This window comes from Adiantum capillus-veneris, chromosome 15 (genome assembly GCF_014529385.1).
Source record: "Adiantum capillus-veneris isolate H3 chromosome 15, ASM1452938v2, whole genome shotgun sequence".
In the NCBI taxonomy this organism is placed as follows: Eukaryota; Viridiplantae; Streptophyta; class Polypodiopsida; order Polypodiales; family Pteridaceae; genus Adiantum; species Adiantum capillus-veneris.
This window is the reverse complement of record NC_140945.1, coordinates 94,965,282-94,983,421: the sequence shown is the minus strand read 5'-3', so window position 1 is coordinate 94,983,421 and position 18,140 is coordinate 94,965,282. Positions and strand designations below refer to the sequence as shown.

Sequence of the window (18,140 nt, the reverse complement as noted above, 5' to 3'; positions counted from 1 at the left end):
GGTGGTATACTACCATGAGTCAATCATGTGATTTTCAGGATGTGGAGGAGGCAACTCGCTTGGTATGCCCTTAGAGAAACAGTCAGCCTCAGCTTGCAGAAAATCTTGTCGTTCCTTTTCGAGCACAAACATTTTCAAACTTTTTAGTTTTTGCCCCCCCCCCCCCCCCCCCCCCCCCCCCTCCTTTCCCAATCAAGTACAATCTCTTTGCCCTTCTCATTCGTTAAAGTCGCTTTTGTCACGTGACACATCCAACCCTTTGTGTTCGTGGACAAGCTACAGTATGACCAAGATTCAGTCAGTCAAGTCAGTCTAGAATAGGAAGTGGTCTGGCACTTTTGTGAGTCTGTTCGCAAGTATCAGTGTCGCAAAAATACGGAAGCGAAAAATTGACTGTTAAATGCAATTTATATACTCAAGAGCCTTTGGAGAGAAAGAGAGAAAGCTTGATACATCATTGGGGATTAGAAGATGGGCTGGTTCTCCTCCATAAAGAGAATATCTTTATTACTAAGGGAGAATCTTTACAAGCACAGGAACGGGGCAAAAGCCAATCCTCTATTCTTTCTTGTCCTTTTTCTACTTCTGACTGAGAGAGTAGAAGAACTGCTCTTTGACTACTAGAGAGGATCTTTCCTCTTCTGTGAGATTTTGGGAAGCTCTCATAGGCGAGAGTCTACCTTCCACAAAACTCGTCGGAAGCTCTCATAAACGAGAGTTTATCTTCCGCTTCGGACATAATCATTCTTGCAGTCAACCCACGAAAGAAACATGCAAAACGCACGCACACACGATTGTTGTAATTTTCTGCACATAATTAGAAATTGTTACTTGAGCACGTTCCAATGTCGAAATGGAGGTTCTTTTCGCGATGGGAACGCTCCAAACTTTGTGTATGTGTAGAGTAGGTAGTGAGGAATAAGATTCTATTAGACTTTGCTGAAATTCACCCTAATAGAGGTGATTAGGGGTTGAAAACAGAGAATTTGCAGCACCTAGACAAGGGAGAAAGAGAGTTTTCTACTATACGCGATGAAACTTCTCTCACAGTTGCCTACAAACATGAGAGGCCTTGTTCTAGGTGATGGGTGCTCAGAGGCTCCACATACACCATAAGGTGCTGCTCTCAAGCTTCAATGGAGAGCTTCACTGCATAGAGGACGTTCAACTTAGGGGGGGTAGCGCACTGCCAAAAATGGCAAGAGGGGGAGGGGTTGCTCTCATATAGCCAGCCAAAAGAGGGGGCGCTAGCATGAAGAGAGAGAGAGAGAGAGAGAGAGAGAGAGAGAGAGAGAGAGAGAGAGAGAGATTGCATGGGTAAGAGAGAGAGAGAGAGAGAGATTGCATGGGTAAGTGTGCCAAGTGGCACACTTAATAATTTAAAAACCATTCAACTTTTGACTTTAAAAGTCCTATGGTAATTAATGAAATGTGCAATTAAGTGCACAATTGCACACATAGATGCAACCAATGAAGATGTTAGCTGCTCCCCAGCGCAATGCCGTGCCAGCACTACTATACCTGTTCGCACTTGTCCGGCCATTTGGTCCAGCATAGATAATTTAAAATAATTTAATTGACTTATCCTAAGGCCGTAAAAATAATTCAAGCCTTAGGGTCATTGTTGTTCTAAGGACCCCATCTCATTCCTATGCTTGCACTAGCGCGCGTAATTTTTTGAGCCTGAAATCTGAGGCTACTATCTACCCCTTCATTGAAGACCCGATTTCCCAATTACTAATGCATGAAATTTTTTAAATGAATCAAACACATCACTTTTGTTCTTTAGTACATACACCCATGTCTTTCTATGTGATCATCAATAAAAGACAAAGTACCGTACACCTCCATGTGAATTCACAGACATAGTGCAAACATCAGAATGTACTAAATCAAGAACATGCAATTTGCGAGCGACACCAGAGGAATAAGAGAACTTCACTCGCTTTCCATAGATACAATCATTACAGAAATCAAGGCCAAGGCCTTTTACATCAAACTTCCCCAAAGAGGAGAGAACATCAAGCCCCTTTTCACTCATACGGCCAAGCCTTTTGTGCCAAAGCTCCTTGTGAGAATGAATTTCAGCCACAACCAAAAACTTGCCAGGTAATGCCGTGCAATAAAAATAATCAAGAGTTCCCTTCTCGCTGCCCTTTGCAATTAGCATAGAGCCTTTAAGCACTTTCCAAGAGTCACTTCCAAATATAGTGTGACAACCCTTTACATCTAGCTGCCCAACCGAAAGTAGACTTTCCTTGATGCCAGGTATATACCTAACATCATGCAAAATCAGCTCTTGACCATTTTCAAGCTCCAAGTGTATAGTGCCAACGCCCTCAATCTCACATGCATGGTTATTGCCCAAGTAAACTTTACCCAGACTAGTAGTGTATGAAGCAAAAGACTCCAAAGATGGAGTACATGAAACAAGACACCATTGTCTACTATCCATGAACCATCTTGTGCTGAAAGTAATGCATCCATTACCTCTGGTTTTGTGATATACCTATTACTAGCCATTGCCACACTATCATCATGAAGGCGTGAGTTAACAACAAGTGTATCATCCGTATTAACAATTTCTTCAATGACGACACTCGAAGCAACATTTGCCTTTGCAACTTCCTTGGAAGAAGAGTCATGATCATCACTTTTAGCATCATTAGAATCCTTCTTCTTCTTGTCTTGCTGCCTCTTTCTTTCAAGTTCATGCTTGTAGTACTTGCAATCGGGCTTTTTATGCCCTTTGCGTCCACATTGATAGCATGTAACATCCTGGGACTTACCCGTGCTCTTACTCCTATTCTTGCCTCTATTGTTCTTCTTTTCATATCTGCCTCTTACATTATACGTTGACCCGCTGCTTTCACCATTGGTCTTTCTTCTAATCTCTTCATTCCGTACACGATCAAATGTTAAAGCAACATTGGTGCTCAAAGAGAAAACCAAAGCTTCCCAACTGTCAGGCAAAGTCATGAATAAGAAGATAGCTTTGAGCTTATCACCAAAAGGTTGCAAACCATAGTAACAGGGGACGCCCTTTTTCGGGCTTCCCGTCCCCACTTTTCCATCCCCACTTGCCGTCCCGCCCTCTTTTTTACACTAAAAATCCATTTGAGCCCCGTCCCCCGTCCCCCGTCCCGGAATGCGTCCCTTGTGACTATGCTGCAAACTAGAGTCTTGCAATTGACTCAAGACACTTGTGAAAGCACTCGAGTGTTCAGATGCAGGCTTGGACTCATCCAACTCCATGTTTACAAGCTTTTGCATAAGATGCACTTGATTCACAGGAGTTGTGTTCTCATACGTATTTGTCAGTTTCTTCAAGATAGCATAAGCAGTGTCAAGACGCTTTAATGTCTGTGAGCACATCATCAGACATCGCCATCTTGATGTAAGCAATTGCTTTGTTGTTAAATTTAGCCCAATCTTCATCTGACAAAGCTGCAGGTTTCACTTTCAAAAGTGCATCATCACAATCTTTTAGAAACAAGATTCCCTGCATTCTATCCTTCCACAAGTCAAAGCTGGAGCCATCAAATCTCTTGATTTCAAGTAGAGACTTTGACTCATTGCTCGTAGACGCATTAGAGGCCATTTCGGTGCAATAAAGACCAAAATTTCACTGCTGTAATTTTATGACAGCAGGCTGCAAACTGAGATTTTAGCCTCTTGTAGGCTCAAAACTCAGTGTGAAAGTGCAAAGGGTCGTAACACAACATTACCGACACTTTATCCCAAGCGTACAGCAGTAAAGAAAGATAAATTTCAGCAATGAAAGCTGAAATTTCAGCGCACAAAGAGTGCATACATCCCTTGCTTAAATACTCCCACTTGAGCAGTAAAACCAAAGTGCATCTACAACAACCTTTAACCTGCAAATGAAGTAAAAATTGCTGCAAAATGTATTTTCAGCAATACATAGACTCAATGGTGAGTATTCCACATGTATAATATATCAATGTGCACCACAAAGGTTGCTAATACATGTAAAACCTGCGTTTTTTCTGTAATTTCTTGAAAAACTCAAGAATAATTCTCAAATTCTGCTCAAATTGTCCACAATATTGGTTTGCAAATTGTTAAAATTTCAGCAAAAAACCCAGATTTTGACAGTCAAATTTTTGATATTTCTGCAAATTTTTGAAAAATTGAGCAAAACCCCCAATTTTTTTCCACCTGTTAATGAAATTTCAGCTTGTGAAGCTTCCGTATGTTGTGAAAAGTTGAAATTTCAGCAACCTGTCAATTTTTCCTTTTCTTTTGTAGTCGAATTCACCTGCTAATCCCTCTTTGTCGCAACCAAGAGACTCAATGACTCTCACAGCTGTAGTGAGAGGAGAGAGACTACCTGTTTGGCTGAAAATCGTGGAGAGAGAAGGAGTTGGCAGAAATCGAAGAGAGAAGGAAAGACACCGCGCGTAGGAAGCTTGACACCAAGCTCTGATACCAGTTTGAGGGAAGCAATGGAGCTCCTACTGCTAGTGATGACTTCTTCTTGCTGTTGTAGACGAGAGCGTAGGAGAGAGAGAGAGAACGATGCAGGATGGGTTCGCGTGGTTGTACGGCACGCTATTCGATATGTTCTATTATTATGTTTACGGTAGATTATGGAGGGTCACTTAAGTGACCCTAGGGGTGGTTCACACCCCAAGGTATAAGTGACTATATAAAATAATATATACAAGTATACAAGGGTGGCCAGAGGGCCTTTAGAGCCAACACTTTGCGCTAAATAAGGCTCGTAGGCAACCTGTGTCACGGGGACGTGGCAACTGCTAACCTTAGTTGTTGGTTTGTTTCCAATGATTTTTGTTTAATTTTTGAGACCCTCTTTTTGAAGTTGCAAATGGTCGGACATTGTATGACCAATGTGAATGGTAGTTTCAGCCGCAGACGGGAAGTTGGTCGGCATTGGAACTCGTAAAGTAAAAGGATGTCTAGGCTCAGTTCAAGATCATGTAGGTCCCCCCGTCGCACTTAGCAAGTTGGTGGATACTAGGAAGTGAACTAAATAAAGGTATAAAGTCAAGGTGGAATCACCAACAGAAAGTATCCGACAGTTGGGCCACATTACACTTTTGGATGCGGTCCCAACGAGGATAGATGGTCAGAAGACGAGTGAGAGCCCAACGGAAGCATCTCCTAAAAATTAGGGAACTGCTAATTTGGGCCGTGAAATCTGTTCGCGTCATTAGCATCAGAATGACAAGGGGAACATTTTATTACTCTGCTGCAAAGTCAACTCATGCACCGGTTGAGAGATTTTTAAGCAGGAAGCCCAATGCGGGGAAATTGCATGTATGAGTGCCAAGTGGCACTTTTTGGCCAATTTACCAAGTTTGGGAGAACAGAACTCGTAACTGACTTTTTGGAGCAGTTTTGGAGGCTGTTAACATTGATTTTCAGCCATTTCTCTCCATTTTTGAGCTTCCCATGACTTTGCCTAGGTCTAAGGAGCTCATTTTTAGCATTGGAAGGCATCAGATGCGTGTTTACAAGGCTGTTTTGCTGCGTTTTCAGCGATACGCAGGTTTTGGCAGCCATGGAAATCTTCCCCTTTTTGCATCTACTTGTTCACAGATGCATTACAGGTCAAGGGCAGCAGAGGGGTTGCTCGATTTATGCTGGGGGATGCTTCATTGAGAACCTTTCACAGGTTAAGAGCTATGGAGTGCTTGCTTTCCTCTCTATGTACAGTGTGGTGCTAGGAGTGATGACCTGCATGTTACACACTGCTCTCTCTCTCTCTCTCCCCTACGTGCAGTTATGTGATGCCCCACAAGAGGGCTCTTCATTTGACTGATGTACAGGTGTGTGGTTTCATGCTTTTGTGCTGAGGCAAGAGCCTCCTTGAGTAAGAACAGGGGTAGCTAACTACTACTACAAAGCAGGCACCAGTGAGGGTCATAACCTCACTGTATAGGTGCAAATTCAGCGCTGTGTATGCGCAGAAAATTGACTGTTTTTCAGCCATGCGGACGCCAGAACCTTTGGGAATCGTGCCCCACTGGTAGAGAACAGTTCGGGGACTGTTTAGGGCTGGAAACAAGGCAAAAACCAGTAAATACAGCGAGCTGAATTTACTATTTTTGGACAGGAATCAGAGGGTTTACGCCAGTGCAAGTGAGATCCAACAGGGGAATTGATTTCGCGCAAGTTTTGGGATTGTTATGCTGCTGAAATTTGGCAAAATCAGGTAGTATCTAGTGTGATACAGGTAAAGGATTCCCAGACCTTACTTTGTAATTTTCCCTCTCAAAGAATAAAGAAATACTGAAAGGGGCGCCAATTTTGGGGCCTACAGGTTGTCGGCGTCTGCTCGGGGCATTCTAGCTTCCGAGCCATGTGTATATTCAAGTGTTAATTCCCGTCGCAGGTTCTTTTTGCAAAGTGCTCTGTGTGTGTGTCTAAAGTAAAGAATTTCGGGTGAAAGCCAATGCCTACCGCCCCACCACGGGCTGGTTTCAACTTGCAACAACAACCATGGCAATAGCAGGAAAAACAACGAACAACAAGAGCAAAACCCAGCTCAAAAACCATGCGCCACCCGACATGTGCACCGTAAAAAAAAAAATAAAGCAAGGAAATAAATGCATTAAAGTTGAGGCCCTAACGAAGCTCCCAAAAGACAATGAAGACCTTGCAATTGTAAGAGACACTGCCTCAAACCTTTCAGTTTGGTGGTAAGACCTACACTATTGTTTGACATTAGATTCCACTTATTATGAGCCCCATGTAGTTACCCAAATGTAACCCATGTAAGACTCCCCGTTCAAAATCCATGCATTCTTCGTGTAAGCTTCAGCTTACGAGGGCTTCTATTGGAGTAAGCCTTAGCTTACACTCATAGCGTGAGCACTCCCTAAAAAGCCAAGCATGCACCATAAAGTGTATAGTCACATTTTTCTATGGAACCTACAAAGCCTCACACATGCCTCTTTTCCTATACCCATATGCTATTAGGCCTAGCCCACATGCTATTTGGCCTTTTCATCACACGTGGAATGAAGCAAGAAAGCTACCTACAATAAGCTCTATATAAAGAGCCCTCTTGTACACATTTCACAATTTGTATGATAAATATGAGAAGCATATATATATGATGTGATTATCCACTTTTGTTGTCTACACTTGATTAACTTCTCTTGTGTAATTAAGAATCGTCATTATTACTTCAGCACCATGAATGGTTCTCTCTCCAATCCCCAACACTTCTCTCTCCTCCTCTCTTTCTCTTTTTCCCATGTGTGTTCCCTTGTTACCATGCCTTCCAATATGGTATCAGAGCCTAGGCTTGATGATGCCTAGTGGATCCGGAGCTTGAGGAGTGCTTGTTGGAAGCTGCTTTTTTCAGCTAGCAGAAGGGTGAGTTGCAGCTGTGTTTTCGTCGCAAGGATATGAGGAGGCACCCTCGTACCAACATTTTTGCTTCAAGAGGGGGTTAATCTATCTCTACAACGTTTCTGTAGTGAAGAACGCTTGTGTACTTGCATTTTTCAGCCTGCTTTTGACCATGGAGTGCTGCTGATTTCCAGCGAGTAGTTGGATGAGATTTGGATCGCGCTTTGAAGATCAAAAAGTGATTCAAGTGCGACGGGTCATGCTGGGTACCTTTGCAGATTTTCAGCAAGCTGGTTGGAGACTTTTGTGCAGCAGAGGGGGACTGATTTTGGACCAATTTCAGCCAGTGTACCTACCCTTGCCAATGAGTTTGGAGATCCCTTTTGACGGGAGGTTTCTTGCACCCTTGGAACACGGTTTGCACCTATCTACAATGGAGCTTCTCTTATGCCTTGGCATCGACTTGAAATGTTGGAGATAGAAAATGGAGACAGTCTTGTGGATATATTTGTGTACATCTCAGATATGAAGTTCGGGCTAAAAATACCCACCGTAGACCAAGATATGGGAAAAGCAAGGTTTAAGGACAATTAAGACCTTTGTGCAAATTTCAAAATTTAAATAGGGATTGTATTGCCAAAATAGGCCATACACAAAGTGTAAACATAGAAATTCAATACTATTAGTTAGGAGCTTTTTTTACAAATTTTGAGCACTGCTAGAGACGGTAGTGCTTGGTAGCAGATTGGAGTCGGAAATTGTTGCGAACTATATTGTTGTAGTACACCGACAGGGACATGGTGGCTCTAACTTGCATTGTGATTGCATGGTCTTGTCAGGTGGATGAGTTTTTGGAGATGGTTGGATGTGGTCTATACCCGTGTACCTATTCTCCTTGGCAGGTGATGAGTTCTATCATATCCAACCATTTGTGGTTTCTTGGTGTCAGGTAGAGAAGCTTTTGGCCAGAGGTGGTGATGTTTGGTGGATCTTGGATGTAGTGTTCAGCGGAAGTGAATGATGGTTTATGCTTAGGATGAGTGATCAGTATGTGCTCAAGGTTCCTTTTACTGAAGGGGAGAGAGAGCCCCCCTTAACTGAATGAGAGATTGTGCAATGACCAAAACAAAAGAGGTTAAAGTGTGAGAGAAGGGGCTGAGAGAGAGAGAGAGAGAGAGAGAGAGAGAGAGAGAGAGAGAGAGAGAGAGAGAGAGAAGATCGACACCCATTTTCTCACGGAGACTGGCCATTTTTAGGCCTCCGTTCCCTGTTCCCATCCCAATTTCCCGTTTCGGATTCCTGTTCCGTGTTTCAGACGTGAGTATCCGAAATAGGGAATGGCATTTCATGCATGTTGCTCCCCGTTCCTCGTTCCGATTTCCCGTTCCGGGTAACTGTGCCCAATCCCCCCTCCAAGGGCCCCCCCTCTCTATTGCTAGAGAGGTTGTCACAAGGATGTGGCAACCACTAACCTTAGTTGTCGGTTTCTTTCCCTTGATTTTTATTTAATTTTTGGGACCCCCTTTTTGAAGTCACAAATGGCCGGACATTGTGTGGCTAGAGTGAAACGGCCGAGAGTTTCATGAGCAGTCGAGAAGGGTAGGTCACCACGAGATGGACGGGCTAGTCAGCGCTGAAATGCGAGCAATAAAAGGGTGTCTAAGCTCAGTTCAAAGTCATTTAGGCCCCTCGCTAGAATTTATAAGTATGTAGGAATGAACTCAAAAGAGGCAAACTGGACACATGATACAGAATCGTAATGGCTCGAGGGCTTTCTATTTGTATGTACAGTTGTGTGGGTTCATGCGCGTATACCGAGGCAAGAGCCTCTTGTCGAGGTATTGGATTAGCTAATTGCTAATCCCTCGTAGGTACATGTGAATTCGGAGAGATTTCATGCGAGAAATCTCGTCCGATTTAAAGGGCAAGTATCCCTACAGTTGCTACGGATGCGATCGGCACGCGAAACGGAGCGCAAACTAGTCTTGCTTGGTGGGCCTTTCTTGTACATAATCTGATAGATTCTGGAGGGCATCTGGTTACTTAGTTAGTTGGTTGTGATTGCTGTCACCTTGGGTTTTATTGTGGGAACATGAGAAAATGAGTAGAACCAATTGATAGGCACCAATAATAGCTTAGATTGGGACTTGATGAGTATTGGGAAGAAGCAAGTTGTGTACTTTGGTAGTTGTTTGTAGATTGCACCATTCAACCTAGTAATATCGATCATTTAGTTTCATTTTCCTATATTTGAATATACAAGTTGAATTTCCAAACCGTGAGAAAAGAAATGCATGTCTATTTGATATATAGATACGATGATTAAAATTGAGCATGCACTAGTGAGGAAAATATATGGCTAAACTACTTTGACAAACTTAAAAATACAAAAAGCACAAACGGACTATAAACATTAAACTACACTACCAACCTGATAATCATGTACGAATGTCATCCACTTGTGCAAGCTGGAGGACCATGTCTGAATCAAGCTACAAAAAAGCAATGTGAATAGTTAAACATATCGTCTTGCAATGAAACATCACAGACTAAAACTACAAAGTATACAGTGCACGTCATGCAAAGGTGCCATACAAAGGTATGGTGGAGAGCTGGCACTGTGGTCTCTCCAAAAATTATAAGAAACGGAAGCCGTGCCCTTCCCCGTAGCGTTTATGTGTTGCGCCAAGCAAACACATAGTCATGGGGTGCTGGATATAGATAACGAAGCTTGTAGTGTTGTCAAGCTGGAGTCACGGTTGTGCAATTGAAACGTCTACTTTTGTGAATATATGTCCGAGCTATTGCCAACAAAAGATATTAATGGAAAAGAACACATAATGCTGCCAACAGTGCACTTTAATTACATCAAAGAAGATGGCAGGGGAATGGGGGATGTCGTCTGTTGATCCATGGATCTACGTCTATCCGTGTGCAGGTGGATGTTGAGGCTCAACTCCATCTCTCTAAGCACACTGCTCACGCAGCTCTGTGTGTACCTTAGTATCCCTCATAACCATGATATCCTTTTTCAGTCTCCCTCGCATGCAGGTGTTATCCACTATCTCTGTTTGTCAAAAATGCTATGAACAAAAAACTCCTTTTTCCATATCCGGAGAGAGAGAAAGAGAGAGAAAGAGCTGTCATACGGTGCTTGTTGATTGAGAAGCCGAAGCCGAGGTGAAGCAAGGTGTAGCCGGTGCTTTTTCAGAGTGCTGGATACTTTTTCACAACATTGGATGCTCTTTTCACAGTGCTTGTTGTCGCCTTGGTGGAAGTAGAGGTACAGAAGGGCGCGCAACAAGGATCTAGGCTCACCAAGCGATAAGCAATAAAACAAAAAAAGCATCCAGCACTGTAAAACTAGATCATCTGATTCCAATGAAAAGTGAAAAGCAAATGGCCTGGATTGTGCCAAGCGGCCGGCTTGCTCCAACCCTCGATGCTGCTTGCTGACGATGATGATGCCCTTGTTTCCTCCAATCAGGTCCCTCTTGTGGGTCCTACGTCCAATCAAGCAATCCCTGCTTCAACAATGCCATCCCTCCTTGCAGCCATGCTTGAGGCCCTTCAGAGCTTCTCACCTCTTGGGCATGATCTCCTTTTGCCATTTGATGCCCAATGTTGACCTAATTTCATCCCTCTCGTAGCTAGCTATCATGCTGATGACGCCCAATCTGCTATTGCTCTAGTGCACCCTCTATTGTGCTGCTGAACCCTGTCCAAACGGGCCTACCTCGCAAGATGCCTCACCTTGCAGAACCTCCTCCAATAGACGAAATTGTGCCACGTGGTCGCTTGCGAGCTCAAAGAGTCGAAATAGGACGTTTGGCGCACTCTACTTTTGTCCAGTGCTCTGCTTTTTTCTTGAAGGCATGATTAGATAGAATTTGGAGTCGATGTTTTGTTCTTGGACAAGCAAAAGAGAGGCAACAAACATTTGTACGAATTGAGGGGTCAAGGCCATGCCACCATGCCACATCAACCACGCAGCCCTCTACTTGGAGCTCTCTGAAAGAATTCTTAAGACGTGTCAACAAGTGCAGGCCTTTTGTAACTGAATGCCACTTGAAGAATTCTTCTAGTGCTGGCAGCAGGCGTAAGCTTGTTAGCCAAGCTGATAGATGCATATGTGTCAAAACTACTCTGGAAATCACGCTCAATGGATATGTTAATTTTCTATTTGTCATGCAGTATGACAAAGTATTCACGAAGTTAATGCCATTCTCTTCAAGGATTTCAACAAACATTACCTGCTTCTAACTCTTATGAGCGAGGGCAATGAGATGAACGCTATTAACACTTTATCAATGATAAACAGGCAATGTTGGCTTCGAGCTCTATGCTCAAACTGACCCAATGCTGCATGCACGGAGTGCTCTGCCATCCATCTTGTGCCATCTGAGACCATGTAGACGTCACTATTTTTGCGCTCGAGGAATGCAGGTATAATATCCTCATAATCAACTGAAGTGGACTAGTTTTTGATGGGCAAAGTTTCTTGACATTGAGAGGGTAGCTCCACCGTGGAAGGTTGTGATCCTGGTTTTAATTTTAAAGGGGGTTCAAAGGGCTTGTAGGTGCATGCCGAGCGTGTGAGACTGCAGCGCTGAACAATGAAGAAGCTTATAAAGCGTATGCAAGAAAAGCGATCCTGGTTTTAATTTTGAAGTGGGTTCAAAGGGATTGCGGGTGCATGCCGAGTGAATGAGGCTGCAGCCCAAACAACGGAGGAGCTACTGATCTGGAATGTAAAGTCCTAGGGCTTGCTGGCCATGCAACATTTGGCATACATGTCGATCCAGGCAGTGCCAAGCATAACAGACGGCCCAGAGCTTCCTGGCCCTGCCGCTGTTGAGGATATCCCGCAATCAGCATGTTCCAAGGAATGACATTCTTGACAGAAGCACTTTTTGTGTTTTCTCAAGCACGTCACATCTGGCATACATGTCCATCAAGGCAGTGCCAAGCACAAAGCTCCTGTCTAACAATCATACATATCAACCAAGGCAGAGCACATGCCATTAAGAGGAAAGCGTAGATGATTGCATCTGGAGAGATGGCCTCGCTTCACATCAGTTGAAAACACCCCAAGCTTCCTGACCCTGCCACGTTTGACATACATGTTGGCCAAGGGAGTGCCAAGCATAGGTTTTTGTCGACAGCCCTTGACTAACACTATCATCGGGAGTTCTACTGCCCATCTCAACGTCTTTGAAATTGCCACATGCCTTCAAGATGCAAGTATAGATGATTGCATTTGGAGGGAGGCACTCGCTTCACATCAGCTTAAAACAATCCACAGCTTCGTCTATAAGATATTGACCAAGGTAATGCCAAGCACAACTCCTTTCGCTAACAGCCCCCTTGACTAACAATATCCTCATGGATTTGTTGCTCATATCAAATTCTTGCGCAGTGCACCATGCCTTAAAGTTGAAAGCATAGATGATTGCATCTGGAGCGATATCCTTGCTTCGCATCTGTTGAAAACAGCACAGGGTTTCCTCGCCAAACACATTTGGCATACATGTCGACCAAGGAAGTGCCAAGCATAATGTTTCTTCAGTCCCTGACTAACACACCTCTTTAGGCATTCGCCAAACGTTTCCTGCTTCATAAGTCTGCAGGTGTTATTCCCTCCAACCTGTTTGCTTGCTTTTGTGAAATCTCTTGTAGCATTTCTTCCTTCTTTATCTGGTATGTTAACTCCCCGATGTGTGCTGCTGTGCTGCACATCTCCTACCCAAGCATGGCCACATTCTTGCAGACAGACACCGAACCAACCACATCTGCTGGCGTTTGCTCTGCAATAGCAATTAGTCTGCATCCGATGGCATGTCTGGCATCTCCAGTGTGTCAACCAATCAGACGACCTGCGCTCGCAAGCTTTTCCCAGTCCTGCGGCTGTGTTGGAGCCGATTTCTTCTTTTTTCTTTGACCAAGTTTTGATAACATGCTTTTATTAACTGCTTCCTATATTGTAGATGCGCCACGTGGCCAGTTGTGGGCTCAAAGAGTCCAAAAAGGACCTTTGGCTCACCAAGTAAACAGTAAAATACAGCCTGCTGTGTATTTTTGCAGGTTTAGGGTTTTGACCCTAATTGATCCCTAATACCCCCAGGAGCTTCGAGGAAGTGAGGATCATTGTACAGGTGATCTGGTGCATTTTCAGGGCAGAAAACAGAGAATTCAGCGTGCTGCAGATTCTTGCCAGGTTTGGGAAAGTGTCCTTATGCTCCGGGAAAGTCACCTTTGGCATGTGGATTTTGTCGGTGAAGCCTCCTACTGCGGTTATGCTGCCAAAATCAGGCGAGGGTAGGCCATTTTCAGCCCGGTAAGTGGGACTGCTCGTAGGAACTCGCAAGTTTTCTCCCAAGTGTTATAAGAATAACGAAATAGTGAAGGGGGTACCAGTCTTTGGGGCCTACAGGGTGTCGCTGTCTGCTTGGGAGCGCTCTAGCTACCAAGCCGTGTTTTGTTTTGAAGTGGTAATTCCAGTCAAGGGTTTATTTGCGAAGTGTCTTTGTGTCGTGAAGTTCAAGTGAAGTTTTTCGAGTAAAGATTCGGGTGAAAGCTAAAGTCTACCGCCCTACAGGCTGATTTCAGTTATTTGCTTTAGATTGCACAAAGTCTGGTACAATGGCCTTTTGGGGCTGATGAGGCAGTTTGACTGGCAGAGAGGAGGGCAGCACTAGCTTCTTTGGACAGCCCTCATCCGCGTTTTGGCAGCCAGCCAGTTTGGTGATATGCGTTTTCAGTGTACACATTTAGGCCCTTGGAGGGGATCTCACGTGTGGTGCAACATATTCTCCAGGCACGAGGAGCAGCGGTTACCAGATCAGTGATCCTCAGGGCATATTTCTTCAGAGCGACTCCACTGTGGAGAGATGGAGCTCATTTGAGTCTCGAGGGCAATTTCCTTTCTGTCTTGAGGTTGACAGTGTTCTTCCTCTTATTCAGCCTTATTGCTAGGAGGATATCTTCATCTTGCTGCTCCTGTGCATGTTCGGTTATCCATTGAGGGCATGCCATATCTATGCCGGACGAGTCGAGTGAGACTGTAGTCAAGGTGTCCACCGGATTTGAGGCCAGTCTGTGTCTATATTCAATCTGTCTGAAACACCCTGTTTTACGTGTGAAATGGTTCAAGGCTGAAATGTGTTGCGGTGATGTGGAACTTGCAAAGCTATAACAACAAAAAGTTCTTCTCGACTCTCATGCCTCTCGTGCTGGACATAGACGAATTAAATACTCCAAACCCATGAGTTGTTTTTTTCGAGTTGGGTAATTGTATAAACTGTTCTAATCTTGCCCTTGCCTCTTGGACTGTTATTAAATCGGATCTAGTGGTCATTGATTTATGATGGTGTTATTTTCAATGTATACATGTCTGGAAGTGGTCAAGGCTTTCTCTCAACCATGACATTAATGTCATCCTGTTGTTTTCAGGTATGTCCCGCCCAAGCCATAACAATTGAAGCAGAGGAGCGTGAAGATGGTAGTCGCAGGACTACAAGGTGTGTGTGATATATTGCTGTGAAGATAACACTTCTTATGAAAACAAAAAATCAACTTTCTAATCATTCAGGCATCAGTACTAAATGGAAGTGTTTTTGTAGATACGATATCGATATGACAAAATGCATTTACTGTGGCTTTTGCCAAGAAGCCTGCCCAGTGGATGCAATAGTTGAGGGGCCAAACTTTGAGTTTGCAACCGAAACGCATGAGGTATGTCCTTTTCCCTTATGTAGCCTTTTCTGCGCAGCTGCGCGTCCCTGCTATGTGTGTAGGATCTTAAGACTTACGTGCATACCTCCCTTTCAGGAGCTTCTTTATGACAAGGAGAAACTGCTCGAGAATGGAGACAGATGGGAAACAGAAATTGCAGAAAATCTACGATCTGAGAGCATGTATCGATAAGCCCTGAGAATGTTCATTTCATGTGCTCAGGGTTAGGAGATTGGCTTTGTTGCTTGTTTTGAGGTCACGCTCCTGTTGAAGGCTAGTGACTGATGTTCACAGGCTTTCTCACATAAAGTAAAGAAAGCATCACAGTGCTCTGTTAGCCTTTGTATGAAAGATACACACATGGATGTGTGAAGGGGTCTATGTACATTTAATAATATGACTATAGCAGGTCTTACATGTTTTTATGGGATCATGGTTGGCTTATAACTGCCATTCACTTCTCTTATTCTTGTATCAGAGCTGCTTGATCATTCTGACTGTTTTGCAAGTTGTGTAAGTTCTCTTTGTATGCAAGGCTGGTCTTTCTGATACATTAAGAGTAAAGAAAACTAGAGTCAGAATTCTGATTGCTAGCATGATATGCATGATTTTTTGTAGTGGGAAGACAGTGCTTCACGAGGTAACTCGCCTCATCATGGCCTCAGGCCTGCCTTGATTGAGCTGAGAACCCAGGCGTGTGGACTTGCGGATGCACATTTTTTGTGGGTATCAAGATTCATAAATCAGCTGTGTTTTATTTGTGAGTCGGACATTGAATGCATTTCTATATTATTTAAGGGAGAGCCACATTTGGACTTCCCAAGATGCAACTTTCACTAATTGATATACTTCGATAGAGAATTATAGTCTTTGTGCATTGATTTTATTATCTTCCTCATCCATTGCTACAACTTTTTTTAAAGTGTGTTAGATACCACTCAGATTGAGGTGAGGGCCGATCACTGAGAGGTCTCGAATACTTTGTCCATCTAGCTTACCTTGTTTGGCAATTTTTTTGTAGTGTGCTTTAACACCTCCATTTGTCATCCCCGCAAAAATATTTTGACAAATCACTTACAAAATCTGCCCTCCAAAAAAAAAAAAAACAATGCATTGGTTGAACAAAGGATTATCATCAATAAATCAATGCACAAGTACAATCCCCGCTCTTATCTATCGTTGTTTAAAGAATGTGCAAGGCTTCTACACTCATGTCCTCTTTTCAACATATGATAATGTATGATCGAGGTGATGTGCAGTGCCTTACCCTCCAATTTTTTGTGAACGTTTGCATTTATCAACATTACTACTTTCCTCAACTCCCAAACAAGAAAACTTTCAATATCACGTAGAGCTTGAGCTCCCACATTGGTGAGTCTATGATGGAGTGGAGGCACCTAGGTAGTCTTACAAGTAGTCGGAGCTTATAGGTGGGTAGACCACTTTTAACACTAGTTCTATAATCGGACACTCCAGTCTCTTGAGACTAAAGTGTCTTATTTTTCTAGTAGCGTGTCAAAATTTAGCAACCAAATTTTAATTTTTCCAAAATTAACACCAAATAAAGATTATGGCAATTAGTTATAAGATGAAAAAATCATAAAAATTTAGTGCATAAATTGAATATAAGTTCTTATGAAAGTAAGAGTTTTCATAGATATGAAGGTGTATGGATAGAAAATAACTTATGATAGCAAGAAATTGAGCTTTATAACTTAGTTATGAGATTAGGTTTTTTTTAATAATAAAAAAAAACCTTGAAAATACTGAGAGAGAAATTTTGGTCTTTCAAGGCCTTTTTCATTAACATGATGAGATTATGGAAAAAACTTTAGGTCTATAATATATTTGTAGGTCAATACCCATCAACTACACATTTTTCAAGGTTTCAAACTCACAAGTATCTTGTAATTTAAACTCATTTAAAAAATTTATAATGCATATTTTTTTGCAAAAAAATCATTACTATGAAAAACTAATGAAGTGCGTACATAAATTGTCCAATTGTGTTCATATGAAGTATTTGTACACAAATAAGTGAGATGAATTGGAAAAATCCAGAAGTGGACTTTATTTTAAAGCTAATCTTTGATGAATAAAAAATAAGATGGCAAGCGTATTTTTTGGGATATGGCATGAATGAACAAGTGTGTCTTGCATAACCATCAAGTAGTATCACCTTATGTAATGGATCCAGTCAGAGATCTAGTATATACGCATCATAAGACATTGCAAATTTAGATCAAGTAAATGTTTTATGTGTTCATTAATTGAATTTGTATACGTTGCAGATTTGACCCACACGATTTTCTATATTTATTTGTAATCACAAAGAATTTTTTATTCACATGACAATTACAAAAATGTCAACCACATATATAAGTAGTTACCATGGATTATTGCATGCACCCTGATCATTTTTTTCTTGGACTAGAGTACGGGTTTTAGTAAAATAATGACTGTTGTTTTGCGTAGGTGCTTTTCATGAGTGTATTTACTATCGAGGTTGTGTACAAAAGTGACGGATTCTAATTTTTATAGGTACTTTATATAGTATTTTATAAGCTTGTAAAAGCATTTCTTGAGATGTTTTCTAGATTTCATGTACCATTTATTTAAATTCATGAAAAAAGAACACTAAAGTGTTCTTTTTGGTACCAAACTAGTGTTAACTTCGGCAATGAGGAAGCTTCTGGCTTGGTGATAAACCAATGTGGAAGAGCTTTGTGTCATCTCTTTATCAAACAGGTCGTTGTGCTGCCAGAGTAAAGAATTGCCTTGTTATTGGCTGTTCCGGGTTCACGAGGGCCGTTGTCTGTTCCAAAGGGCTACTAGCTCAAGTTTTTCTTGCTATAGTTACGGGGTGTGCGCTCTACTTCAAGAAGCTTCTCCTGTTGGCGAAGGGTCCCCAGGGTAGAGGGCCTATGGAGCAACCCTCTAACCGACTTGCAAGTGGAACCTACACCTGCAAGGCATCTTTTACCACCCCATTGTTGTTGCCCATCTTCAATACGTTTCGTATCCGTTGCATACAACATTATGCTATCATGAGCCCATTT

General features: G+C 42.6%; 1 protein-coding gene across 1 annotated transcript in view; it reads left to right on the top strand.

Annotated features, from left to right (window-relative positions):
* Positions 1 to 15,589, top strand: part of LOC147441104 (uncharacterized) — a 37,114-nt gene extending 21,525 nt beyond the window's left edge. The window contains exons 5-7 of the mRNA XM_086482833.1: positions 14,800 to 14,867; positions 14,970 to 15,081; positions 15,178 to 15,589. Of these exons, the coding sequence (XP_086338959.1) occupies positions 14,800 to 14,867; positions 14,970 to 15,081; positions 15,178 to 15,273 (276 nt within the window). The 3' untranslated portion in view covers positions 15,274 to 15,589. The remainder of the gene's footprint in view (positions 1 to 14,799; positions 14,868 to 14,969; positions 15,082 to 15,177) is intronic.
* Positions 15,590 to 18,140: the final 2,551 nt, after the last annotated feature.